Source organism: Mus musculus, chromosome 2, assembly GCF_000001635.26.
Source record: "Mus musculus strain C57BL/6J chromosome 2, GRCm38.p6 C57BL/6J".
Taxonomy (NCBI): Eukaryota; Metazoa; Chordata; class Mammalia; order Rodentia; family Muridae; genus Mus; species Mus musculus.
The window spans coordinates 174,320,807-174,348,754 of NC_000068.7; the positions used below are offsets into that span (position 1 = coordinate 174,320,807).

At 48.2% G+C, this 27,948-nt stretch overlaps 1 protein-coding gene and 1 long non-coding RNA gene across 23 annotated transcripts in view; one reads left to right on the forward strand and one right to left on the reverse strand.

The window, feature by feature from the left end:
* Positions 1–25,938, forward strand: part of Gnas (GNAS (guanine nucleotide binding protein, alpha stimulating) complex locus) — a 62,425-nt gene extending 36,487 nt beyond the window's left edge. For 4 of the 21 annotated variants that reach the window (NM_022000.3, NM_001310085.1, NM_010309.4 and 1 more), the window contains 11 exons: positions 13,406–13,478; positions 15,941–15,985; positions 20,847–20,901; positions 21,004–21,123; positions 22,394–22,491; positions 24,269–24,323; positions 24,422–24,495; positions 24,577–24,756; positions 24,843–24,973; positions 25,184–25,251; positions 25,436–25,938. Coding sequence is in view for 14 of the 21 variants with exons in the window: in NM_010309.4 (NP_034439.2) it covers positions 13,406–13,478; positions 15,941–15,985; positions 20,847–20,901; positions 21,004–21,123; positions 22,394–22,491; positions 24,269–24,323; positions 24,422–24,495; positions 24,577–24,756; positions 24,843–24,973; positions 25,184–25,251; positions 25,436–25,582 (1,046 nt within the window). In the remaining 7 variants the exon portion in view is untranslated. Of the gene's footprint in view, positions 1–6,298; positions 7,136–7,301; positions 9,629–13,405; positions 13,479–15,940; positions 15,986–16,814; positions 17,285–20,843; positions 20,902–21,003; positions 21,124–22,393; positions 22,492–24,268; positions 24,324–24,421; positions 24,496–24,576; positions 24,757–24,842; positions 24,974–25,183; positions 25,252–25,435 lie in introns of those variants that run through there. The other 17 variants (XM_006498778.3, XM_006498780.1, XR_374414.4 and 14 more) reach the window with 15 other exon arrangements.
* Gm30189 (predicted gene, 30189) lies at positions 100–6,581 on the reverse strand. 2 transcript variants are annotated; one of them, NR_166448.1, is made up of 4 exons: positions 6,340–6,581; positions 5,088–5,344; positions 2,858–3,159; positions 100–1,391 (listed from the first exon to the last, which is right to left on the reverse strand). It is a non-coding gene; the product is annotated as a predicted gene, 30189 (long non-coding RNA). The 2 variants fall into 2 exon arrangements; NR_166447.1 differs by having other exon boundaries at positions 100–3,159.
* Positions 25,939–27,948: the final 2,010 nt, after the last annotated feature.

A 27,948-nucleotide genomic window follows, 5' to 3' on the forward strand; every position in this document is an offset into this window, starting at 1 on the left:
TCTGTTTATAAACACCTCAGGCAAAGGGGAAATGCAGACAGCATCCTGCTTCACCTTCCTCATTTTTTCCTCTGGGGTACAGGCCAGGCAGAACCCAGGTGTGACTTGAATATTTTATTTAACACTCACAGCCCCCTGAACATGTAAGTTTAGCAGTTTACCAAGTTTTGAATAGAAAAACGAAAAGGTTAAGAGTTAAAAACGTAGATTTTTCAGTTGTCCTGTTAAGCAGGGACTCAGGATTCTAATGAGTCTCTGAAATCAAAGTCTTGTTACTGAAATGGAGCAATTGGTGCTGAGGCTGTCACAAAACAGGCAGGTGGTGGGACAAGGGACAAGCAAGGCTCCACTGAGATAAATTGTTTTTGTGGTGATTTTGTTTCTCTCCAGGGCTTCTAGGCTGCTTGTAGCTAGCTGGCTTTCTTTCCTTCTCTCTTTTCCCTTCCCTTCCTCCCTCCTTTTCTCTCTACCCTCCACCCAGGTATACATTTTCATTTTTCTCATTTTTGAAGAATCGAGCCTCTGTGTTTTCTTGTCATAGCCTCTTCTGTATCCACTTTAAAAATGAAATATTTGTTAAAAGTCCTCCCCACACCCACCCCCCAAAGCTTCACTTTCTCTTTGCCATCTGTACCAATCAATCTAGAGGGCATGAAAGTTTTTTTTTTTTTTAAAGATTTATTTATTATATGTAAGTACACTGTAGTTGTCTTCAGACACACTAGAAGAGGGCGTCAGATCTCATTATGGATGGTTGTGAGCCACCATGTGGTTGCTGGGATTCGAACTCGGGACCTTTGGAAGAGCAGTCAGTGCTCTTAACCGCTGAGCCATCTCACCAGCCCCCGAGGGCATGAAAGTTTTACAAAGTTAGGGGAGTAAGAACAATGGAAGCAGATGAAACTGTAAGGCATAGTTGTAAATTATAGTATTAAGATTGCTCAGGGATCATCTTTCTATCTACATTTTTGTTATCTCTAACCTACTTCATTGACAGAAATTAAACTATAGAGATTATTTAAGAAAGCCGTCCTTTCGGTGTGACAAGTCACTTTAAATGGCTGTACTCCAGAAGCTTCCGAGGTGCTTGGATTAAAAGCTCTAGCTAGGGGCCGGGCATGCTCTTAGACATGCCACCTTCTTTAATGACACCAATTTTGGTGACAAGCTTCCTCGAACCCTGAGCTTGCTCCAGTCACAGAAACTCCGTCAGATGAGCATTAGAGAAGCTAGCTGCTTTCTTCTGCCTTCCCTCAGGAAGAGTCATCCCGGCTTTCTGGTTCTGTGATTAGGGAGCTGCAGTTCCCTTCTGGCCCAAGGCTGATGCTGTTGTTAAAATGTTGAAGACTGAGAACACATGCTCTGCTGTGCCTGTAGCTGGAGGCTCTTTCCTGGATGGATGTAATGTTGGCATCAGTTAATTGTGGGGAAAATCTGAGTTAGACCTTGTAATTTCAGCTGGTCTGTGCAAGTGATGGTACACCTGTCACTCAAGCTAGTGTCCAAGCTACAAGTCACAGCTGTAGCGTGCTTTCAGCATTAGCTGGTATCGTACTGTTCCTTAGGAAAAAGAAACTATTACATGTGGTTAGTGTTTTGCTTATTAACCCTTAGGGAATTTCTTGGGGTCCTTTATTTGTTTGGCTAATAGGGGCGATATTTAAAACCAATCTGTTATCCTCACCCAATTTTAAATTACTTTATCGTTTTATGTAAATGTCCTCTAAAGGCAACACACATTTTTAATACCCACCCCCAGATATATAAAACCAGTCTGCTTTGTATTCTTTGTGAAGTCAGTGACATTCTTTTAATTTGGGGGTGTAGTTAGCACAAAAGGAATTGTAATCTGAGAATATAGTAGAGACTAATATAAGGGACAGACAGGAATGTTCAAGAAAGGGAGAGAGGCCACTTGCCCAGTAATGAGTGGCATGCAGAGGCCCTGGGATGTGGCTGTAGGTACAGCTAAGGCCTGTAGCTCATAAGACATGTCCATTTATCCAATCTCCAGGCTTCTTACACATGTCTGGTACTTTGGGGCTACAGAATTTTCTCTAGTTGGACACTTCAAGAGCGAGGCAGAGACCTCAGAAGGCCACAGTGCCATCTGGGCCTGGCTGGTGTTGAGGGCACTACCACTGGCTTCCCAGCTAGCACTGAGCATGAGTCCACACAAGGTCAGACAGGGACTTCTTCACATCTCCCTTCCAAAGAGCCTTCCTCACTGGAGGGGCTGTACATTCTATGCCCTGGGGGAAACAGGTGGAGTTAAATAATAATTTTACATTTTTCCAATTTAAACGTGTGTGAGCAAACACAAAAAGATGAAAAGGTACCTACACCTCTAGATGAATTAAACATGTGATTAGGTATGTCACATTGATAACTTAATTTGGGGTTTCCTAACAGCAGACAAAGAGAGCGCTGTGGAACTGAAGGACCCCTGGCTCCCATCAGAATCTCAGTTGTCCCAAAGTAGGACTTATCAAATCATTCACTATTTGAAAATGCTTTTTGGTCAGTGAAAACCAAAGATATAAATGTATACTCACAAAGTTACATTCTGCTACAAAATATTTGCTGCCAGCTTGTGTTTTTAGCTAGCCTAGCTCTTACAATAGAACTAATTTTGAAAAACTGAATGCAAGGGGTTGGGGAGTGGGGAGATTGTTCAGAATCTGAAGATAATTAAAATATAAACATTTGGCAGAGGCTATTTTTTGTGTGTTTTATTGAGATATGGTATTACTCTATAGCCCAGGCTAGCCTCAAACTCAAACAACTCCTCTTGCCTTAAGTTCACGAGTTCTGAGATTATAGTCATGAACTGCCATACCCAATGTAACAAACTTACCTTAGTTGAAGACATTGTATTTTAGCGGAGGGTTTCAATACCTACTCTTCTTCATGTCGGATCACATCACCAGTTGCACCAACTTTTACTTTAGGGAAAGTAGCTGTTAGTTGGGAGAACTCTTTGATAGCCTTTCACCCAGTAGTACTCTCTGCTAGGCTGGTATCCCGTTGAAGCTGGTGTGCCCTGGGTAAATGGAGCTGCCCTCTCTTCCTTCTGCACGTTGCTCATGAGGCCTGTGGTTCATGATTATGCTGCTCACATCTTCCTAGTGGATCTTTCTCTTCTTTATCTCTTGCTGTCTAGAGTGGTTAGCCAGGAGAATCAAACACCGTTTAGAGTTAAATTTCAAAGGGAAGAGAGCTCCTATAATCTCCTTCCAGTCCCCTATTTTATACGTTATAGGGAGGGGAATTAGGCTTGTTTCTCGTACAGGTGGCACTTGCCTATCTGGGTCACAGATAGTCAATGAAGGCTACAAAAAAAACCAAACCAAACCAAAATGCACACACTGAAAAAAATGGGTCCAATCACCTTGGCCAGTTGGATTGAACTAGACTGAGATTCTATTCTAAGTTAAAGATATATTATTTGAGGATTAGCTGATGGATATTATTCAACTGGGAAATTTCACGTGCTTAGTTCATTCTTCAGTAGTTGACTTAGAACTTGTGAAATGACATTTAAATATCTAATGTAGAATGCATGTTTGGAGTTACTTTGTAGTTGAAATACTAACCAGTGGATATGACATGAAAAAAAAATGTCATGAATGGTCATGACATTGGATGTTTTAAAATTTAAAATTTTCTAGTTCTGAGTATTAAAGCCTTCTTATGGAGATTAGCCAGGCCTAGAGGAGCTCCACACAGTACCTGCTTTCACCTTCAATATGGCCAAAGTTGCAAGTAACATTTATCTGCAGCCACAGTTCCAGTCATCTAGCTAATTAAAGTGCGGAATGTGCTTTGAAGATAGAATGCATCACTAAGTACTATTATTAAAGCCTTACAGCTAAGGGTTCTGTTTCAGTGGAAGCCTAGTTATTGTTTCCTGGGCTATTAAAATAATATCATAATTGTGTTTTCTCTAGGCTCTTGGAAAGTAGCTTACAATGACCCCAACTAATGAAAGGCTCAAGAAAACATTCTTGTCTTAAAACTCAGCGACATCATTAAGTAGTAATACAATTTCGAAGATTCTAACCTATAGCAATGTTGTTGCTTCTGAAAGCAGATGAAACATTCACACTCAGAAAGAAAGATACAGAAGGGCTGAGGAAAAAAAATTACAAGCCGGCAGAGTTCAAACCGCAAGCTTGAAGTGTGCCATCAAGCTGTATATTAGGTGACCCAGTATTTCAGGTTAGGAATGTGTTATTTCAACTTTTTGGCTTTAGCATGAGTCAGGGAGGAGCCTGCATCCTCTCTGCCAATATATTTTATGGTCTCACTTGGAGCGTTAAGGTTTCTGTAATGTCCACGTGTCCCTGACTCTGATGAGAACACTTTCTAGTGCAGTGTTCCAGGAATTATGGTAATTCATTTGCTTTACTTTCAAAACAATAATGTAAGTGTCTAAAGCTGCAGGGCAATCTACTAAAATCAATTGGTAACTCACAAGTTCTACACTGTGAGTTCTAACTCTGGAAGACTTTTGAAAAGCAAAACATATATGTAGCTTTCAGGGCTTTGGGCAGGTCAATGCTAGGCCGAAACCGTAGATGGTGTCAGCTAACCATACCAATTAAATAAAATCTCTTCTTTCACTTTGTGTCAAGTGAAAACAGAAAACCGAACAGACCACAAAGCAGCTTGTGTTTCAGGCTCTTGGTGTCCTTTGCTTACCTATAAACCCTCGATTCCACCTGCTGCCGTTTATTTACAAAGTAAATCCTTTCTTTATGGATCCCTGGTTAGTCATAATAAAATACAGGTAAAACTTAACAGTTAAAATTAAAAAAAAAAAAAAGCCCTCCCCCGAATGTTTAAGTTAGGAGTTGAATGGAGAGAACCCTGACTTTGTGTTACACATTTCCAGGACAATGGTCCCAATTGTGCCTTGCCTACATGTGTCACTGTATTCCATCAGACACTTCACTCTTTTTAAAGATTGGGTGTGATATTTATCTAATAGGAGAAGACCCACAGCCTCTTCATTACACTCAGCGTATGATTATGTTGTTAGTGTAGAGGCATGGAGGCTGTGTTGGCTGTTGTTAACTCCTTACCTTTTAAATACAATGTATCTGTGCCTCAGCACACTGGAAGCCGGAAGGAAGAGGCTTTTGAACAACTGGAGCGGAACCGAAATTTTTGGCCAGGTCCTCTCTCTTCTAAGTCTTTAATTTCACAAATGACAGATGAATCAAATTCAATCAAGAAGTTTTTGTTGACTGTGTGAAAAAGTAAAAGGTAGTCCCTGTCTTCAGGCTATCCCTTGCCGAGAATTAGGAACGCAAGCACAGCTGGAGTCTTCCCATCCACTCTGGTTAGGTTAAAAAAAAAAAAAAAAAAAAAAAAAAAAGAGTATCAACCTGGGGCAGTAGTTGCTTTGAGGTTTTTGGACTTTTTAAAGTGTGTGTTGTAATGAAGAGAAGCCATAATCAGCCGTGGATAAGAAGTAAATTTTGAGGACACAGAGAAAGTCAGAGACTGAGTTAAAATCAGCAAAGGCCCATTTGATAGGCTCAGCTTCCTGCTCTTAATTCCAAGGCGTCCTTGGTTACTTTCAATCGCTTTCTGTTGTTCTTTCGAAACCGTTTTTGTTTTGTTTTTAAAGTAGACTGGAGGTAGAGCTGTAGTAGCAAAGACCAAGAAAAACAGTGCGCAGGAGTTTTATATGGTGCAGCCTTTCTGACTTTTGAGGTGGTAAACTTGAGAGAAAGAGTACCCTAAAACTGCTGAGCGAGTGATCAAAAGGTGTCCTCCTAGTTTCAAAGATAGAGCTGTCCACAATAACTTATTCGAAGCCCTTCTCCCTCTCCCCTTCAGGCCCCTGGGTGTGTTTGTATTCAGAGTCTACATTTCTATTTCCTTCTCCCCAGCATCCCAAGTTTTGCGAACTGTGTTCGAAAATGAAAGGAAGACTACGTTAGAAGAGAGTTTATGGTTACTTAGCAGATCTGGGGTTACTGGCGCCTGCTTTGTCCCATTCAGGGAAGGTGCCATGTCTTAGTCTGACCCTTGGCTCGGTCCACCTGGGCACAAGGTACTTGTGGGCCGATTATTGAATGAATGAAGGAATGAATTGTTTCCAAATAGACCCCGGTGGCAGACCCTCAAGTCCACCCGAGGAAGGTGGTTCAAAATCTTTGACTTAGCCCGGTGCTCTCTACCATGTCCTAGCGTGGCCAAGGAGTGGGGCGGGACACTCTTGAGTTTTGAAACAATTCTCCAAAAAGTTCATGTTCGGTAAAGTACTTTTCCCCTTTTATTCTAGAGCCCCGTGTGGCGCCCGAGCCAGGCTACCACCTCTCCCACCTAGAAGGACTCCGTGTGCACCACCGCCATGGCTCTTCTTCTCGGCTGTTGCCTCGCCTGCATAATGCTGCCTGCTTCTTCTATCCGTGGTAGTCGGGTATACATAATACTACTTGTGAGGAGATCCGAACCCCCATATGGGGCATTGCGATTAATTAGCTCGCCGCCACCCACATCCACGAGCACGCGCCGCAGGGTGGGAGGGGTGTGCCGCCGTCCCCGCGTGCGCTATCTGGGAAGCTGAGGTAAGAAGGCGCACATGGGTAAGCGTCGTTGTCATCGTCGCATAGTTTCCACGCTGCCCAGGGCTACACCACTACACGGAAAATTGGGAGGCAGGTCTAGGAGGCGGGGTCGGGTGCCCACCGTCTTGGGCGTGCCCGTACCCCTCAATAGATTGTTCTCCGCGCCCCCTACCCACACTAGAGGTGCCCGCGCATTGGACCTCACCCCCCGCCTGCGGAGCAGCCCATTTGAGCACGTCCTCAGTGGGCCGATTTTTTGCGCGTCCCCTTCGCTTTATAGGGGCCATTGCCTATGGGTCGGTCCTCTGAAGAGGTTGGGGCGTCATCAGGCTGGTTAGAAAAACCCGCTCCGCGGCGGGGACACTCAGTCGCGTCGGCACCGCGGAGCGGGTTGCTTCAGGTGGCTGGTACCAGCGGCGCTCGCTAGCTCCCGGCTCTCTGGGCTCGGGGCTGCAGCACCGGCTGGAGCGAACCCTTGTCCCAGCGCTTGGCGGCGGCAGGCAGACGGGCAGGCAGGCGCTGCTTTGCGTGTGAGTGCGTCTCACTCACATGTAAGTCCGGGAGCGTGGGGTCTTCCCGCCCAAGTGCGAGGTGCCCGAGCAGGCAAGAGCCGGGATAGGGCAGAGGCGCCTGGCGCCGCTGCCCTGCCTCGCGCCTTTCAGGCACCCTCCAATTTTCTCTCTTTTCTCTTTTCTCTTCTCCATTGGCATCCCCAAGAGCTAACCCAAGGAGCACCTAAGGGTAATAGCAAACTCTTGTCATCTGCACCTTTGCACTTTCCTTTCTCTTGTGTTATTTTTTTTATTTTTTTTGTCTTTTCTAGACTCTCTTCCCCCCTTTTTGAGTTGTTGGGCAGTTCTTATTTCTTGCTTGCTTTTCGGTTTCTTGCTGTTGTTGGGTGTTTTTTTTGTTTGTTTGTTTGTTTGTTTGTTCTCGCTTTTTTTGTTTGCTCATCCTATTTGACGCTAACTCTTAGGCAGCCAGTCCATCAGCCCCCTACGAAGCCCGGGAAGCCGCACTCGGTGACCCCAAGACAGCACAGCGGAGACTGCAGCTGAGCCCCCCGACACGGGGCGCACAGGAGCCGGGAAGCCCGAGGCCGGGGGCAAGCAGACCGCCCGAGCCAGGCGCGAACCAAGCACCCCGAGGTGGCCGGGGCACCATGCTGAAGATGGCCATGAAGCTCAAAGCCCGAGCGGCCGAGAGCGAGAGGAAGACAGCCGCGGCTGCCGCCGAAGTGGCTGCCGAAGCTGCCGTGGCGGCTGCGGTGCTGGCAGAACCGTTCGCTTCGCAGAAGAACGGGATCCCCGCGAAGCCCCCGAAGTCCGTCAGGGTCCTCGTGAACGCCGGGCGCGATGTGCCGCCCGCAAAGTTGCTGACCGACAAAGAGCGCAAGAAGATGGAGAAGAAGCTGCTGGAGCAGAGGAGAAAGGAGGAGAAGAAGAGAGAGAAAGAGAGGAAGAAGTTGGAGAAGATGTTGAAGAAGAAGAAGAAGAAGAATGTGCCAGAAGCTCCGCCAGAGGCCCGAGGCCCCGAGGGCGCCGCCGCCACCGCCGCAGGCGAAGACGAGGGCGCCGCGCAGGGCGCCGCCGGGTTCGGAGAGGGCGCCGCCACCGGGGGCGCGAGTAGGGCCTGGGCCGAATGGGACAGTGACACTGATGAAGAAGATGATGCCTACTACGCGCCTCCCCGCGTGGGGGGCGTCGTGTGGCGGCCTGGGCCTGCCAAGGCAGGCGCACTCAGCGCGCACATGCCCCTCGTGGTGTTCCTGGTGTTCTCGGTTCGCAGCCCCTCATGGGTGCTTAACTTCCTGCTACAGAGGCGCACAGAGCAGGGCCGCGGCTGCGGCTTCGTGTTCGGGGCGACCTGCTGCTTCAGAGTGTTCCTGGGCTGCGCCTTCTTCTCCTTCCTGAGTGGTCGCGCCAAGCGCAGAGGCCGTGGGCGATCCCGGGCCAGGGGCACCGGGCGCCGGGGGCGCGACGAGCGGCTCATCTAGTCAGCCTCCCCCCCACCCCTCCACCATCATCATCTACATCGCCATCGACCACCACCACCAACACCACCAACACATCCACCACCACCACCTTCCACCACCATTGCTGTGTAGTGTGGATCTTTATTAGTGCTTGTGTGTGGACACATTTTCCTTTTTGGTTGCTCTGTCCTATGCTTAGTGCTCTCCTAGCTTTTCTCCAAGCTCCCTGCTTTCTGGCTCTCTCAGTGTCTCCCTCTCTCTCTCTCTCTCTCCTTTTCGAAATTTTCCTAAGTCCGGGCCCGCACTCCCTCCCTTTCCGCCCACCCCGGCCCCTTGGCGGCGCCTGCCCGCCCTGCTGCTGCAGGAGGAGGGGGATCGGGGGCCGCCCGGCCCGGGGGTGGAGCGCTGGCATCGTGTGAGGGGTCGTCACCACCGCGGGGCCGCCCCCTTTTCCCCCCGCCGCACGGCCAGGCCCCGGCCCCGAACTGCGGGTGGGGCGAGGGGGCGACCCCTCCGTGGAGCCGGCCCGAGCCGGACGTGGGTGCTGGGACCCCTGCCCGGCCTCTGGGCACCGCCTCCCGGCGCCCGCGCCCGCCCTCCCAGCCGCGGCCCTCCTCCTCCTCCTCTTCTTCCCACCCCCCTCGCCGCCGTCGCCTCCGCCTCCCCCCGCTCCCCCGCCCGCCGCGGCGCTTTTGGGTCGGGGCGGCGGGCCCGGGCCGAGGCAATAAGAGCGGCGGCGGCGGCGGCGGCGGCAGCAGCTCCCGCGGCTCCTGCTCTGCTCCGCCTCGGCCCCGGAGCGAGGGGCGGAGAGCCGCGCGCTTGCCTTAGTCCGAGCCGCCACCCTCCCCGCGTTCCCCGCTTTCCCGGCCCGCCCGAGGCCGCCCGCCCCGTCCCCGCCGCCCCGCAGCCCGGCCGCGCCCCGCCGCCGCCATGGGCTGCCTCGGCAACAGTAAGACCGAGGACCAGCGCAACGAGGAGAAGGCGCAGCGCGAGGCCAACAAAAAGATCGAGAAGCAGCTGCAGAAGGACAAGCAGGTCTACCGGGCCACGCACCGCCTGCTGCTGCTGGGTAAGGGCGGCCCGGGGGGGAGCGGGCCCGGCCCGGGAGTGCCGCGGGGCGACCCGCAAGGCCGCGCGCGCCGAGCCCGCCCCCCTCCCCGGCGCTCTAGCGCTCGCTCCCAGGCCCTCCGGCCCGCTGGGCCGCGCGCGTGCAGGGGGCGAGGCCGTCAAGGGGACCCCGGGGCGGAATTCGGCCGGGCGGGGGCTGCAAATTGGGCGTGGGACCCCCTCGTTCGGTCTCGTCCCCTCAGTTGGCCACACTCCCCCCCGTCCCTGGCTTCGCGTCCTCGCGAGGCCTACTTAGTGCCAGGGGCCAGGGTGCGTGTCGGGAGGGGGAGGGGAGGCTCACAGGGCCCCTCGGACTGCGACAGAGTAGGGCTAGGGACAGGAAACGGGCCGGCGGGCCCAGGGAGGGGGACCCGCCTCACTGGGGTGTGCGATTTGTTGGGAGGGGGCCCAAAGAGAGGCCAAGGCCACTAGGGGGGACTCGGGGACCTCGGCCGGGAGACTCTGGCGAGGGAAGTAGCCGCCGGGGTGGGGGGGCGGGTGACATCAGCCCCTCGGAAAGGACGGGGCGGTAAAGGTGGTGCAGAGGGGGGAGGGGGCGCGGGCAAGTCGTGGCGCCGAAGTGGGGGGGGCCAGGGAGGAGGGAGCGTGGCGGACTCTGGGCGCGACTCGGGGCGATTCGGGCAGGACCGACTGACTGTGCGCGGAGCAGACGTGTCCTGAGCTAGGCCAGGCCGTGGAAGGAAGAGAAGAAGAATCAAATCGAATAAGATCAAAAAATTAAAATTAAAATTAAAAAAAAAGTACGCAAAGTGCCCAGTGAAGCCAAATGACACGTCATTTTACAATGTGACCTTCCCCCCCCCCCCTTCTAGACTTACAGGCTTTTTTGAAAAGCAAAGAGGAGCATTAAATGGTAGCAGCTGACCCCCCAACTGTGCCCCCTCCCGTGCAGCCAACAATTAACACACAGGTTTTCCTGTTACTCGGCCTCTTTGGGAGTGGAGACACAAGTAAAAAATAAAATCCTGTTTTAAACAGACTCATAAATAAGATAAAACTGGAAAATGACATTTGTCTGTAAATGGCTTCTTAGTTTCGAAATGGCGTTTTTAAAATTTTTGTCCTTTTCAAGGTGGGAGGGGGGACTCAGCGCTCTGAGAAGACTCTGGGGTGGCAGCTGATGAAAAGACAGTAATTAGTTGTTTGGCAAGTGACATTTGCTTGTTTGGTTTTTCTTCTCTTTTTTTTCACTGCGGCTTTTCCTCCTTGGCAAAAAAAAAAATAAAAGAAAGAAAGAAAAGAAAAAAGAAAGATAAAAAGGAGGGGGGAATCCCAAGCTAAAAGGATGTCTCTCCTTACTTTTTTTAAAGTACTGGGGTGGGGGCAGCAAAAGCACACAGACACACACGAAAATTGTTGAAATGACCACAGAAACATCACACAACACTAATTAGAATGGAAACTTTCCACGTCTCAGTATTTTGGCTATCTGAATAAATTTGTGAATTCACTGGGAACAGGGTCACTTTTCAACAAAATAGTTCGATTATCAAAAATAAAATGTAGAAGGCTGTGTTAATTCGCGGTGGCGTTTGGTTTGATCTTTTTGGATGGGGTCAAGTCTTTGTTCTCCCTGGGCCACATTGAGTAAAGCAGAAAATTGTTAATAAGTGAAAATAATCCTGTTGGTGTTGGTGCGTTTGCAATTTCAGTGATTAGATGATATATGGGAAACTTCTAAAAGCGTAATTCTGCTGTAAATGTGAATATGTATACAGTCTGATTTCAAAGTACACACCTGGAAACATCTAGAATCTTCTGTATGGTTCATTCTTGCTCATATGAGTGCTTATTTAAGTTCACTATGATGTTAATGATACATCAAATTCCTAACATCTTTTTTTGTGTGTGTTTACAGTGATTTCAAATGTCCCCACTTATTTGAGACTGCAGTTCTGAGCCCACCTTGCCTCCTTTCAAGTCTCTGGTCTACATGGCTGCATTGTGCCACAATTAATTGATGACCTTTGGCACAGAAATCTGTTGCCCTGGCTATTGGCGACATTTTACATTTCTTAAAAATGAAATAATTACCCACAAAGGAAACTTAATACCCCCAACTTCCTTTTCTTTAACCCATTTTAACTTCTATCAGGTAAATTAAGTAAATTTGCAGAACCACAAAACAAACAAAAGCCTGGCAGTTATTTTTCAGCCCAGTTTTCTATTCTTACAAAAGTGGAAACTGAGGCACGGATCTAGTTCTGTCTCTGAAAAAAACCTGGTGTCACAAATGTTCCCATTTCTGAGGGTGGAGTGCTGAGGGACCTGATGAGTCCTCTGTTTCCTTCATGGAAGCCTCCCAATATTGCCTTTTATATTTAATTTATGAGAATTTTGCTCATTAGGATGGTGTTTGCTTTGAAATCAATGCTGCTGTGGAAACCAATTTTAACTTTTACAAATCTTGCTTATGGACTTGTGGAGGGGTGGAAAAGAGGAGGGGTGAAGAAATGGAGGGGTGGAGAATTTCGGGGAGGGGGAGTGTTGAACTGAATAGGGTGGGGGAGTGAATGCCTTTCTATCTGGGCACCAAAACAGAAACAATATGGAGAAAAAGAACAAGATTTTTTTAAAAATTAGATTGTTGTGGGAGGAGGGGAAAAACCATTCCCACAGGGAATACGGGCTGAAGAGTACATTTGCAGAAACTTGGTGGAAATGGGGTGGGGCTGGAGGGTCCTCCAAATACTACCTATGAAAGAAAGAAAGAAAGAAAGAAAGAAAGAAAGAAAGAAAGAAAGAAAGGTGATTTAAAATGGAGGCCTGTGTTCCTATTTACTTCCTTAGTTGGGGAAAGCCTAGAATCTTCTTATTCAGGACCTTCCAGGAATATTTGTGCATATAATTAAAGTCTTATCCTTTTTTTTTTTTAAACTCTTGGTACTGTTGAAGTTGCATGTTGCCTGATGCTCATGAGGTCTCAAGTGCCATGTTTGATAACGAAATGTGTTTATTTTTTGTTTTTTGCTTTTTTTTTTTTTGCTCCCCCGCCCCCCGCTCCCGCCCCTCTGCTGCTGACAGATAATTGATGGTCTACCATTTCCCTCTGCAACATGGTGGTTGTATCCAGAGAAAAATGTATCTTTAGAAAGATTCCTTTTGCAGGGGAAGGGAGTGGATACAGTGGATACAGTGTAGCCCTGTGGTTTTAGGGTGGACCTGAAGCATGCTTGAGAGCAGCTGCATTGTGGCGTTGGGAGGGAGGTGCTGCAGCGGGGCGTGATAGTGGGAGACTGCAGTGTCTAGGCATTGTCTGCCATTCCTAAGTATTTTAACCATAAAATGACTAACAAACAGGAAATTAGGTGGCTGCTGCATAGAGTACCTTTGACCACATTTCAATACTAAATTCACAGTTTTGACTTAAAATTTTCACCCTTCCAGTGACAATTACGTCATTCCTTCATCGCCTCATGAGTTTAAAAAACCCAAAGAGAAAACAAAACAACAACAACAAAACTCAAAAGGGAAAAAAAAAGCTATTTAAAAACAGCAGAGCCCTTAATTCTTGCTTGTTACTCTATGGTGAGATACTTCAGGTAGATGCTATGTTGGATGTGTCTGTTGTTTTTCACTGCGTCGTCATGTGAAGGAGGTTTGCAGTTGTGTCATTGTGTGTCTGTTGTGTGCTGCTTCTGCTGCTTTCCAAGGCCATCATCCAGGTGAAGTGTGACAAGCCTGTTTCTTAACCCACGCCCTCACTTTCCTTTCTCAGGTGCTGGAGAGTCTGGCAAAAGCACCATTGTGAAGCAGATGAGGATCCTGCATGTTAATGGGTTTAACGGAGAGTAAGTGTCAAATCTGAGCAGGGCACTGAGCAGGACAGGTGGTATGGACCTGGCCTGCAGGAGACAGGACGTTTGAAGGAGTGTATACTAACCTCTAGAAAGCACAGCTGCTAATTGCCACTAATCATTTTTTTCTAATTTGCATATTAGACAGCCCAAGAAAGAGCTGATGGGTGCACCCCCACACCCTTCTCAACCTTTGGGGCAACAAATAGGAATAAGAGTAGAAGCACCGGTGTCCACCCAAAGCAGCCCCTCGCGCTGGAACATGGTGCCTGGTTGCAGAGGACAGTGAACAGCACTTGGCCGGGTGACAGCGTCTCTGAGGCCAGGTCCTCTGCGGCCGCAGCCTCGCCTGCTGCAGTGCAGCTCCAACATGGCCGACGGGCCTTGGCCACCCCTTGGCCAGCCAGAGCTGGCCAGCACAGGAGGTTCCCACCCACCACCCTGCAGGTTTCACTGGAGTCAACTGGTGTAGGGTTTTGTACTCTCAGGAAAACATCTTTTCAGTTACATCTTCACTTAAAAATTGGAATCCACAACCCTTGCCGACAGGCTCTAAGCTTCCGAGTCCCTCCCTGCTTCAGAATTGGTGGGATAGGCAGAGACTTATTTCTCTAATTAAAAAAAAAAATCAATACTTCTACCTGAACAACTGAAAAGGAGGTATGAAAATGGCGCAGAGACAGGGAGTTAGCTACTTCTGCCCAATCCAGGAGCTGTTTTGCCTTTGAAATGACCTTCCTGGCTTAAGACAATATGGCGAGGCAATACCACAGTGAGAGTGACGATTTTTCTTAAAAAGAGACAGATACATGGCAAGCAAGGGGTCCTGCCTTCCATGAAGAATGCAGACCGAGGAGACAGCCAATCAGTAAGGAATTGGCCTTTCCCCTTGGCCCCCGTTGTTCTCAGTGCTGATAAGAAACAGCAAGGGTCAGGGACTTAGCTGACCCTAGCGAGGGGGACCAGCTTCTGTCCCCTACCATGCACCGAGTGCTGGGGAGACAAAATTGAGCAGCACCTTTCAGGGTACCACAAGCGAATGTTCATGGAAACTTCTAGAATTTGTTAGTTTAACTAATCCGGTTTAAAAAACAAGATGACATCAGCCACATGAAAGCTTTGGGTCCGTGTGTGCTCCTTAAGTTACAGCCCCAAAATTCATAGTTAGTTAATATGCAGAAGGGAGGGGGGCTAGCTCACTGGCTTTAGGATTGACTCAATTACTACTTTGTACCTATAATCTATTAAATAATTCATTGTTGCCTATCAGACACAAATTCTGGAACTATTGATTCCTGATATGCCTCTCTCAAGAAGTCTATACAAGGAGATTGGCACCTGTCAGTCAACAAAAAAGAACCCAGATAACACCCTGCCCCAGGTGTGAGGGACTCTTCAATATGAGGCTGGTTAAGCAAATATTTCTTCAAAAATATTCGTGGTGAAAGCTGGAGGAGGCTGCTAAGCAGCTTTTAAAATGCGGTAGCCATTGTCTAACCTGATGAGAGCCGTGTCATCCCTGAGGCTTAATTGCTTCACAAATTTCCCTAAAATCTTACTTTTTAATATTAGTTTTCCCTGAGTGTTAATGTGGTGGAGGATTCTAAACCAGGACTTCTCATTTCTATTTTCTCTCTGAAAAGAGGAAGAAGCCTTCGCAGTTTGCCTTCCTTGTGGGTCTCCAAGATGTTAAATTTAGCCTGAGAAAGTGATATTCAGGCCTCCATGGGGGGCTGGATTCCTTATTTTGACCCAGTCGAACGATGGTTCTCTCACTGTGGTATAGCAGTAAAAGCGGCTCCGTCTGACCCTCACCTCAGTCCCGCTCTCAGTTCTTGGACAGAGCTATTAAATGTGTCCTAACTGTCCATGGCCTGCCTACCACTACATTTTTCGAGAGTAGAACATAATATTTATTTGACCTTCAGAAATACAGAGGGCAAAGTAGATTTTCCTAACACAGAGCTAACTTTCTGAAGTTTAATGCCAGAAGAAAAAAATGAATATTGGTTGAGCTAATCGATCTCAAGGCTGAGTGTCAATGCCCTGTCCATAGCTCCCCCCACCATAGAAAAAAGTCAGGAATAGGAATGTCCCACTTGTGCTTTGGATTGGACACGGAGAAGATTCTGAGGAGCCCTATTCTCAAGAGTTAGGTCTGTGTCTCTGTTCCCTGGTGCATGTGCATTTAGCGAAAGCAGAGGAAAACAATTACCCGTCCCTCCTGTCTCCAGCCTGAGTCTCCTGAGGGCCCTGCTAATGCAGGAAGGAAGGTGTGGAGTCTCGGTAGACATCCCCATTTAGCCAGAAAAGCGACCTAAGGATTAACCGGGAGGATGGTACGCAGGACTGTCAGGTTTTCTTACCTGACTGTTTAAAGATGCAGAGACTGTGTGGGTTTTGTATGAAATTGCAGTGCCTTGCAGATAGGTGAGCTTTCAATCTCTCTTTAAAAGGGGCGGCGAAGAGGACCCGCAGGCTGCAAGGAGCAACAGCGATGGGTAGGCACATTCAAAAACAGAAAACTCTTCTAACAAACAAAACAAACATGAAGACCATAGCGGGGGAAACTGAGGACACAGACTGGGGAACAAAGCAGAGATCATCCCAGGGCCATCAGCCATCTTGGTGTGCATTTGCAAATGACGTGTCAACAAGTAAAGTGCAAAACAGAGAAGGTTTTAAGAATAACTAGATACAGCCGGGGGAAGGTTAGCCATTTCGGCTTCCGATGAGAACTTAAGATTTTGAGTCGATGTTTCCCATATGGTCTTTATTTCCCCCAGTTCTCCATTTAAACCAACAGACTTGCCTTTCAAAACTGCTAAATTCTGCCCACACAATGGTCAGTCTGACTTTAAGTTTTCAGACCTATTTGGAAAAAAATAATCTTAACTTATTTCCTCAATTAAAAAAAAATATGCCTAATGCTGCAGCCCTTAGGCAGCAGGCCGTTGACAACCTCTGGCCTTAGAAATTATTTAAAAAAAAATTTAACTGTTAATGCAAGGCACTTTACGTTACCCAGCGAACAAGAGCATTTGTGACGGCACCCCACTCATTATCATTGTTTATTATTTTGCTTTCTCATCCCCACAACCATCTCATGCCCACACACATACGCACACGCATGCCAGACATCCATGCAGCTCCATTCGCGCTCACTAGCATGCAGGATGCAGGGGCTGTTTCTCATGTCAATCCATAGAGCAGCTTCCAGCCTAGAACATGGACGAGGAATGACTTCTGAGACCGGGCACGGGCGGGTCAAAGGATCTGGGGGTCGGGGACAAAGTGACTGACACATGTTTGTTCATCTGTTTCTTTTAGAGTCTATTACCCCCACTAGATGATGGCTACAGTCCTCCATCTTCGCTATGTCCTACCCCAGTTATCCCAATTTGCATGCTGGAATTGCCCGGTCTTAGGAAACTACTAATAAGAATACTATTCTGTTTTCCTGGGGATGGGGGGGGGTGGGGGAGGGGGGAGGGGTCCCTAACCTAACCTTTAGGCGTAAGTTAAAAACAGAAAGATGGGATGAAGTCTTTAATTGGCAACAGCATAGTAGAACAGCAATCAGAAAAGGCATCGATATATTGATAATCTACTGTACCAAAAGTTGGCATCCGAGAAGTGTGGCAAGCCCCTACTGAGAGAGCCTCCTATATATTGTGTGCTGTGCTAACCCCTTCAACCTTACTAATACCTGCACGTCTTTCTTCCTATGACTCTACAAGTAAAAATAACTATTAACGCTCCTGATAAATAAAACTCTCTGCATGTTTCAGCAATCCCTGTATCTTGCGTCTGTCTTCTGTCTGCTCTTTTGTCTGTCTTTTCCCCACAAGCACAAAGATAGGGTAGAGAGGAGGAGGATGGGTATCACATAGCCTTCCCTTACCACTTAACAGGAGAGGGGCAGGACCTACTAAACAAAATGCTAACCCCACTAATCTGCCTTACACTTTGGGGGGGGGGAGCGGGGAGGGGAGCATCATCCTATAGATACCGCCCACTCCAACTTTCCAGTCAGTTAGAATCCCGAAACCGGGCACACATCTTGCCTCTGTTAAGTAGTTTAGAGACATCTAAGGAATTTTCTCTGAATTTCACAATCAACGTTAAATTCATTAAGCAGTATTACAAATGAGGATAAACCTGCTGGCCCCAGCAAGATGGCTTCATCTACATAGTAATCTCTTCAATGAAGAGGTTTGTTTTAGTACTACACGCCCGAATTAGATTTTAGATTTTCTATTTTAGCTGTTTTATACTGGATACACTCCCACACCTATTCACATACGTAGATGAATGCTGAACACGTTCTCAGAATATCTGTATTTTAAGACTGGAAGCTTTCCAATTATCATACTACTACTTAGAACGAAATATCAAGCTGAATGGAGACTCTTCCCTGGGGAAATGCTTCCTTCTACCTGTATGTCGACGGGGGTAGTTAATACCCAGCTAGCCTCATTTCTTTTTGTTATGGGGCCTTAAAACCAGGCATCTGGGGCTCAGTACCAATGGCAGGAAGCCATTTTTTAAAAACAGAGTAGATTAGCCCCAAGGCAGGATAGGGGAGGCTCCTCTGAACTCTCCATTAGAGTACTGGGGGCATCAAACACATGCTTCTAGACTCCGACATCTATAGCTAGTCCCAGAGTCTAAAACCAACTCAGAAATGCATAACTTCAGAGCTGAGCTTCAACGTGCGCCGCCCCTCTCACACCGTAACAGAATCAGCCCCTCTGAGGGTGGGCACGCCGTGTCTCTAAAACACTGGGTGGTACCTGGAGCTTTAAGAGTCTGTGGGCCCCAAGCAGCTTTTGGGTGTGTACAGATCCCACATCCTGAGTGCTTGCCCCAGCCCCAGGATAGCCCCTCCTGCCTGCAGTGGCCATGGGGACTCAGGGTTTCCTCTTGCCTTCTTTTCCTGTTCTGAGTGGTGGGCTTGCTCTAATTACAGTGTGGAGCTAGAGGCAGCTTGCAGGGGTTGGGCTCTGATTTTCCCACTGTCATGGCCATGTCAAAATCCTGGTAGCCGAGCTCTCGCCCCCTCCCTCCTGTTGAGAACACCCCCAACCTCTAAACCTTGCAGGCCCTCACCTAAGAGATGGACACCAATAAAAAATATATAGTGAGATCATTCAGAACACAGGGCCCCTCCCAAAATACACAAGCCTGCATGGAAAGAAAGCCCCAAATATCAGCTATGATAAGTCTTTGTTGAAAGAATGGGTTCTTTGGGTGTGGTCCTATTGGTGGGCATGAACATGACCCCCATATTCCCACTCTATTGGCAGGCACTCACATGGCCTCAGACCCCCAACCAATTTGCAGGCATGCACATGACCCCAGAACCCCACCCAACTTACAGGCATGCACATGACCCCCAGACCCCCACTCTTGGTGGGTACCCCAGAAACCCCCAGATCACCACTATTGGTGGGCACCTCCAGATTCCCATCCCTTTGGTGGGTATCCACATGATGCCAGACCCCTACTCTATTGGCAGGTATCCCCATGTCCCCCAAGTCTCCACCCTATTGGTGGGTATGCACATGGCCTCACGGACTCCCACCCCATTGGTGGGTATACATATGACCCCCAGACCCCCACCCCATTGGCAGGAATGCACATGCCTCCCAGACCCCTACCCTATTAGGAGATCTACATGCCTCCCAGACCCCACCCCATTAGCAGATATCTACATGCCTCCCAGACCCCACCCCATTGGCAGATATCCACATGATCCCTCAGACCCCCACCCCATTGGCAGATATCCACATGACCCCCAGGCCCTCACCCCGTTGGTGGGTATCCACATGACTCCCAGAACCCCACCCCATTGGCAGATATCCACATGCCTCCCAGACCTCCACCCCATTGGCAGATATCCACATGATCCTCCAGACCCCCACCCCATTGGTGGGTATCCACATGACCCCCAGACCCCCACTCCATTGGCAGATATCCACATGATCCTCCAGACCCCCACCCCATTGGTGGGTATCCACATGACCCCCACTCCATTGGCAGATATCCACATGACCCCCCAGAACCCCACCCTATTGGCAGGTATCCACATGCCCCAAGATCTCTACACCTCTGTCAGGCACATGGCCCCCCAGATCTCCACCTGAGGCCTGCCTGCCACCCCTCCTGGCTATAGTAGCCTCTGGTCCCCATCTTGCAACTTTACTAATTAATTTTCTACCCTGTTCCATGGGGAGGGGGCGTGATTTAACTTTCGCTATCTTGTGACTTCAATTTAATGTCAGTAAAAGCACCTCTGCCCTACCTCTGTCACTGCCACCTAGTCCTCTACCTCAGTTTCCTTATCAGAAAGGGTCTGTTCCTCTCCAATGCCCTGTTCTGTGCTACCAGGCCTCACCCTGAGGGTGCAGTGCATGCTGGTCTTCTAATCCCCCATTGGCCATGCAGAAGATTAGGCTCAGACAAAATGGAGTCTGCTCCAAGCAGGGAAGTGGGGCTTTGCTGCTCCCCTAAGTACAAGCTCGAGATTCTCTATGGCTGTGCCTGGCATATAGGCTGTCTCCTAAAAGACACAGCATTTTGAACCACTGTAACCTCCATAAATTAGCATTCCTTCTGGGGGGGACACCATCCACCCCCAAAACCAGAAGATGTGACCTGTGACCTGTGGGATCGCTGACTCTGACTGCATACAAATCATCCCAGAAAGGCCACAGAAGTTATCCCAGAGGCTGGTTTAAATAAGCAAACATCTAGCCAACTCCTCCTCCAGTATCCATGAACCCAATGCCCACCAACAATGTGGGGACCCAGGACTCCTAGCCACAACTGGGGGCCTGTTCAAAAGTGCTGTGAGCCACAGAACCCCAAACAACATCTTCCCTCCCTGGTGACAGATGCATAGATACTTAAATAATTAGATCTACAAATATGGAAATGGAAAACCCTAATATCAATAATAAACACTTGTCACCTCTGGGTCTCACAAACTACTGAATCCCAAGTTCAGCATGTACTAACCCTACCTCCATACAACCCTCCCTGTGCTAATCAAGAGCCACGCAGGAAGCAGCAGGGTGTGGTTGGAATGGACAGTAGACCAGGTGCAATTTCTGGTCCAGTTAATCAAGATCTCGATGCCATGTCTCTAACCCAGCCTTATCAGGCCTGTCCTCAGGACATGATTGGGAAATTATGATTTATTTTTATTTGGATGCCTTCAATCTATAGATCTAGCCCACAATTCCTTGGAAAACAGAATACTATGCTTTTTAGTTGACGTGTCTCAATGACGATAACACCCTGGTGGGCAGGATGCAATATGATTTTCTTTTTTTTTTCCTTTCAATCCCACTGTAGTGAGAAGGCCACTAAAGTGCAGGACATCAAAAACAACCTGAAGGAGGCCATTGAAGTATGTGTCTAGCTCCTTGCTCTTATCTTTTAGCAAGCCCCTCGCCCCACGGTGCTGCCCCCCCCACCCCCACGCCTGACCAATTTGCTAAACTGTTTTCAGACCATTGTGGCCGCCATGAGCAACCTGGTGCCCCCTGTGGAGCTGGCCAACCCTGAGAACCAGTTCAGAGTGGACTACATTCTGAGCGTGATGAACGTGCCGAACTTTGACTTCCCACCTGTAAGCTCCACCCTAACCCTGGTTTCCTCTGCCCCTCTCACCTTAGTCCCAGTGGGAACACGAGGGCCAGACTTGCATCAGGCCAGAGTGACCAGACACATACCTGCCGTGTGAATGCATAAGTTAACTCCAGGCATATGCCTAAGACTAAAGGATGATAAAGACATGATTAGGGCTTTGTCCAAAATGGATGAACAAAGTTCCATCACCTTTTCTAGACCTCAACCTAGTCCTCCATTTATCAGATAGTGAGTTTTTTTTTATGGAGGAGAGGTCCTGAGCTAAGGCAAGCTCAATTATTCCCCTCATACACATGAGGACAGACAAAACCACATGTTTGTTACACATGGCACACAAGTCCTAATTGTCCAGTTAATCCAGCCTAGTACAAATATGCACCTTCCAATGTTCAGATCTAAACATAAATTACAAAATGGAACATTATAAGAAAAAAATTGTTCTCATCAGCCCTTTGCCGGGAGCCTGACCCTCTTGACAAGGGTCTCTTGGCTTTCTAAAAGCTTTTTTTAGAGAGGGTAGAACTGCCCTGCGTCAAGCATATGTACACTTTAACCCTTCGTGGGGGGAGCAAAGATTTTTAAAGCCAAAAGAAGAGACTTGTCTAAAGTTAAGAAGTCATTGCTGCCTCTTCTTAAGCTTTTGTGGGGTTTGTGTTTTTTAGATGGGTTTTGGCTACAAACTTGTGAGAAAAATTAGTACAGGCAGGTACATTAAAAAAAAAATAGCTGTTGATTAAAACAATAAGAACAACAGCAACAGCAACAACAAAAACCAACCCTCCCAACAGGGAAACACAGCATGGATTCTATAGTCATCTGATTCCCATGATTCACAGAGACAAAATGGCAGCCTACCCACAATGCATCTGATGTCATTGACATCTGCTACTCTGATATCTGGACAATATTCTAACCTTGGCCCATGTCCCTCCCACAGGGTAGTACATATCCCTCCTGTACACATAATTCTAGGGGGAGTTTACTCATTTGGTTTGCTCCCACCCCTCACAAGACTAACAGAAGCAGCCACCCAAGACTGTGAGCACTCCCCAGAGATGAAAGCATGCTAATTCATTATATAGATTTCTGGGAGTTTAACAGAACTGCAGGCTCTTTCCAAGCGCTGGTTAACCCGGGGGCTCACACTTGGACTCACATAGCGAGCGATGGCCTTAGAATTCCAGGGGTGGGGTCCCTGATTGGTTTGAGCTCAGTCTGTCAGCCAACGTTTTTCCTGGGTTCTCTTTCAGGAATTCTATGAGCATGCCAAGGCTCTGTGGGAGGATGAGGGAGTGCGTGCCTGCTACGAGCGCTCCAATGAGTACCAGCTGATTGACTGTGCCCAGTAGTAAGTAGCTGTCCCCCCATGGCAAAACAGAAGCTCAGAAGCCAGGAAGCTACAAACCCACCAGTAGTCAGAGAGTTCCAGTCTGGTTCATTTGTTTTATAAAGCTTTTAATTGCACTTTATAGACCACTGATACTGTTTTACATAAACAATTAATACCTGCTAGAGCAAGGCAAAATACTTACTTGTAATAAAGTGGTATAACTCACGGATATGAACTCTAAGCATTTAGGGGCGCACACAGTGTAGCAAACACATACTGGCCTCCTCATATAAAATACACAGACTTTTTATTGTTCAGTACCTTATAAGGCACTTCAGCTTCATGATGGGAGGGGGACAGTGACCCTTTCCTAGGCTCACTCTCCCATGGGGACTTGTTGCTACATATATAGCATGTCATGACTTAATACACACAGTTATATATTCTTTCAAGGAACTGAAAAGCAGCCCCACAGGCCCCAGCCCCCACACCTCCTCCAGCAAAGTTCCTGATTTTTCTCAAAAGTTTGTACTAAAAGCTGGAAGCACTAATTATAGAAACAGAAAACAAATGGAGATCCTGGAATTGTTTGTGATTTGTATTTTGGATCCAATTCAGGAGTTAAGTACAGATACAAGATGAGGAGGCTCAGCTACCCGGTAGGGAATTGCTGGGGTCAGTTTCCTAACTGATTAACAGTGATTTAGCCAGGTTCTTTGGGGATCACACCACTTTAAGGATGTCTTGTTGTTGAAAGCAGTGCAATCTACTCCTGAACACTGTACCACGTGGCACCAACTTCAAGAAAAAGAAAACAACTTTCAAGTTGTGTAAGAGGCCTCTCCCCAGCCTGAGTGCACAGTGGCCCGCTCATTTGTCTAACTGCCTTTTTGCTGGAGGCACTGGGCCTGGACCTGGTTGGTTCTTAAACTGCCAGGTTTGTGTTTGTTGAGCTGCAGTTTGGCTGGCCCCACTCCAGATGTCTTCTCACAAGATTTGGTGCTAAGGATCTATTTATAGAATTGTGGTTCTGTTGCCATGGCAACATGCTGGAGGCCAGGGTGGCTGGGGAGCTATTTGTGGGCCTGTGCTGTAATGTAAGATTGATTGGGCCAGTTAGTGTATCCTCTAAGCCAGACTAACTCGGAACTGGTAAAAAGGAAGGGGAAGGAGAAAAAAAAAAAAAAACACAAAACAAAAAAACTCAGGGGCTTTCTTTAAATAGACTATGCTCCTTTCTGGTTGGTCTACTTTAAAAGAGTTCCCAGCCCTCTGGCCCTTGGCCCCCAAATCCTCCAAACTAGTATTAATATTACTTTTTCATATTACATTATCTCAGTCCTGCAAAAGGCAAAAGTTAATTTTCCTGTGTTTATAGTCGAGCAACTTTTCTTTCTTCTTGTTTTGTTTTGTTTTTGTTTTTTTTAAACTAAAAGTTTGCTATCTCAAACTTTTTCTGTTTCACAGACCCAGTAGATAGGAAGGGAACTTCGTCTTTGCTTCCTGTTCAAAGTGGTGAATGCAAGAACAGCCCCTTTGTGCCCACAGCTTGTCTTGGCTCAGTTCTCAATAATGAATGAGAGTCTTCCAAAGCAGACAGGGAGAGGGCTGGCTCTGCTTTGTCCTGGACAGAGACCTGTGCACCCTTAAACCCGCACTTGTACATTGCTTTAGGAAAGGGATGAAGTTTTAAACTTCTCTTACATGTCAAAAGCAAGGGCGGATCCCACCACCACTTGCCTTACGGGGTACACACTTGGCACACACTGACCACCGTGTCTCCTTTTCTTTCAAGCTTCCTGGACAAGATTGATGTGATCAAGCAGGCCGACTACGTGCCAAGTGACCAGGTACGCGTGCGCCTCTGTCCTCAAGCCTGGGGTTCCACGTTGCTGGTTCTTCTCCGGGCAATTAGGGTGAGACCTACTGACCCCCCTCTTTGTTCTAGGACCTGCTTCGCTGCCGTGTCCTGACCTCTGGAATCTTTGAGACCAAGTTCCAGGTGGACAAAGTCAACTTCCAGTAAGTGAATCGTTGTCCCGCCCCAACTATCTGGCCTGGAGAGTGGTGGGCCCAGGGTAACCCAGTATTTTCCGGTTCCAGCATGTTCGATGTGGGCGGCCAGCGCGATGAGCGCCGCAAGTGGATCCAGTGCTTCAATGATGTGACTGCCATCATCTTCGTGGTGGCCAGCAGCAGCTACAACATGGTCATTCGGGAGGACAACCAGACTAACCGCCTGCAGGAGGCTCTGAACCTCTTCAAGAGCATCTGGAACAACAGGTGCGTGGGGTCTCCCTGACTTGGCTCAACCTGTAGGTCTGCAGCTTGCTCTGGCCCCAGCTCTCACCTGGCCCCTCTCTCCTCAGATGGCTGCGCACCATCTCTGTGATTCTCTTCCTCAACAAGCAAGACCTGCTTGCTGAGAAAGTCCTCGCTGGCAAATCGAAGATTGAGGACTACTTTCCAGAGTTCGCTCGCTACACCACTCCTGAGGATGGTACGGTCATGGCGCTGGTTTAGTCAGGTGGTTCTTGGGCACAAGGTGTGGCTGAGAGTCCCTAGCCCCTCCCACTATGGGGAAGCCAGGGACATTTATTTCCCTCATTTTCATAGGCAGAGATCAAGAGTTTGGGGGTGATGAGCTACAATGGTGTCAGACTAGGTCTTCTAAGCTAATTAGCATAATTAATAATTTTTTTTTTTGTAGCGACTCCCGAGCCGGGAGAGGACCCACGCGTGACCCGGGCCAAGTACTTCATTCGGGATGAGTTTCTGGTGAGTAGGACTTGTAGTCCCTTACTCCTCCTCACGAGTATTCTCCAGTCAGTGCTGGATTTGGAGACTGAGCGGTCCAGGCCTTCCATTGTATTGTACTATGAGTTGATGGCTGGTCCTCTGGTGGTGGGGTGAGGGGCTCCTGGAGAGGGTTGCTTGACCGAGCCCCTCTCTCTGCCTACAGAGAATCAGCACTGCTAGTGGAGATGGGCGCCACTACTGCTACCCTCACTTTACCTGCGCCGTGGACACTGAGAACATCCGCCGTGTCTTCAACGACTGCCGTGACATCATCCAGCGCATGCATCTCCGCCAATACGAGCTGCTCTAAGAAGGGAACACCCAAATTTAATTCAGCCTTAAGCACAATTAATTAAGAGTGAAACGTAATTGTACAAGCAGTTGGTCACCCACCATAGGGCATGATCAACACCGCAACCTTTCCTTTTTCCCCCAGTGATTCTGAAAAACCCCTCTTCCCTTCAGCTTGCTTAGATGTTCCAAATTTAGTAAGCTTAAGGCGGCCTACAGAAGAAAAAGAAAAAAAAGGCCACAAAAGTTCCCTCTCACTTTCAGTAAATAAAATAAAAGCAGCAACAGAAATAAAGAAATAAATGAAATTCAAAATGAAATAAATATTGTGTTGTGCAGCATTAAAAAATCAATAAAAATTAAAAATGAGCAAAATACGGTGTTGCTCTTTGATTTGCGGCAAGTGGGTCCCAGGGTCCATGGGTGGGATTGGTCTCGGCACCCACTGGGAGGTGGAGAACAGGTCCCAGGGCTAAAAGTGGGCTGAGGAGTTGGCACTATAGACTGGGGGAACCTAGTTTTTGGCGCATCAAAGCTTCCACCCATTATCCTGCCCCCAGGCAGTTGCTAGCTGCCCTTTGACCAATTACTTCCCCGAATGAGGCAAGCAGCCTACAGAGAAGGCTGGGGATGTGATGGGTGGGGGAGATGGGAGTTATTTGGGAAACATTTGAAAGCATTCCCACTCCAAGATGAATTAGTGAAAATTAATTAAGCACATTTAAGTTAAGAGTTTTGGGCATATGATTGGGCATGTGATGGGGCACATGTGGGGAGGCCTAACACATGATTGGGCATAAGATGGGGGCATACGCATGGGGGCCCAACATATGCTTGGGCATGAGAAGGGGGACACATGGGGGACCAACATATGATTGGGCATGAGATGGGGCACATGTGGGGAGGCCCAACATATGATTGGGCATAAGATGGGGGCCCAACATATGATTGGGTGTGAGAAGGGGGACATATGGGGAGGCCCAACATATGATTGGGTATGAGATGGGACACATGGGGGCCCAACATATGATTGCATGTGAGATGGGGCACATGTGGAAAGGCCCAACATATGATTGTGCATGAGATGGGGCACACATGGGCAGGCCCAACATATGATTGGGTGTGAGAATGGGGACATATGGGGAGGCCAAACATATGATTGGGTGTGAGAAGGGGGACAGATGGGGGCCCCGAATATGATTGGGTATGAGATGGGGCACAAATGGGGGCCCAACATATGATTGGGTGTGAGAAGGGGGACATATGGGGAGGCCCAACATATGATTGGGTATGAGATGGGACACATGGGGCCCAACATATGATTGGGTGTGAGAAGGGGGACATATGGGGAGGCCCAACATATGATTGGGTATGAGATGGGACACATGGGGCCCAACATATGATTGGGTATGAGAAACGGGACATATGGGGAGGCCCAACATATGATTGGGTATAGATGGGACACATGGGGACCCAACATATGATTGGGTGTGAGAAGGGGGACATATGGGGAGGCCCAACATATGATTGGGTATGAGATGGGACACATGGGGGCCCAACATATGATTGGGTATGAGAAGGGGGACATATGGGGAGGCCCAACATATGATTGGGTATGAGATGGGACACATGGGGGCCCAACATATGATTGGGTGTGAGATGGGGGACCCATGGGGGCCCAACATATGATTGCATGTGAGATGGGGCACATGTGGAAAGGCCCAACACATGATTGTGCATGAGATGGGGCACACATGGGCAGGCCCAACATATGATTGGGTGTGAGAAGGGGGACAGATGGGGGCCCCACATATGATTGGGTATGAGATGGGACACATGGGGGCCCAACATATGATTGGGTATGAGAAGGGGGACATATGGGGAGGCCCAACATATGATTGGGTATGAGATGGGACACATGGGGCCCAACATATGATTGGGTGTGAGAAACGGGACATATGGGGAGGCCCAACATATGATTGGGTATGAGATGGGACACATGGGGACCCAATATATGATTGGGTGTGAGAAACGGGACATATGGGGAGGCCCAACATATGATTGGGTATAGATGGGACACATGGGGACCCAACATATGATTGGGTGTGAGAAGGGGGACATATGGGGAGGCCCAACATATGATTGGGTATGAGATGGGACACATGGGGCCCAACATATGATTGGATATGAGATGGGACACATGGGGACCCAATATATGATTGGGCATGAGAAGGGGGACATATGGGGAGGCCCAACATATGATTGGGTATGAGATGGGACACATGGGGCCCAACATATGATTGGGTATGAGATGGGACACATGGGGGCCCAACATATGATTGGGCATGAGAAGGGGGACATATGGGGAGGCCCAACATATGATTG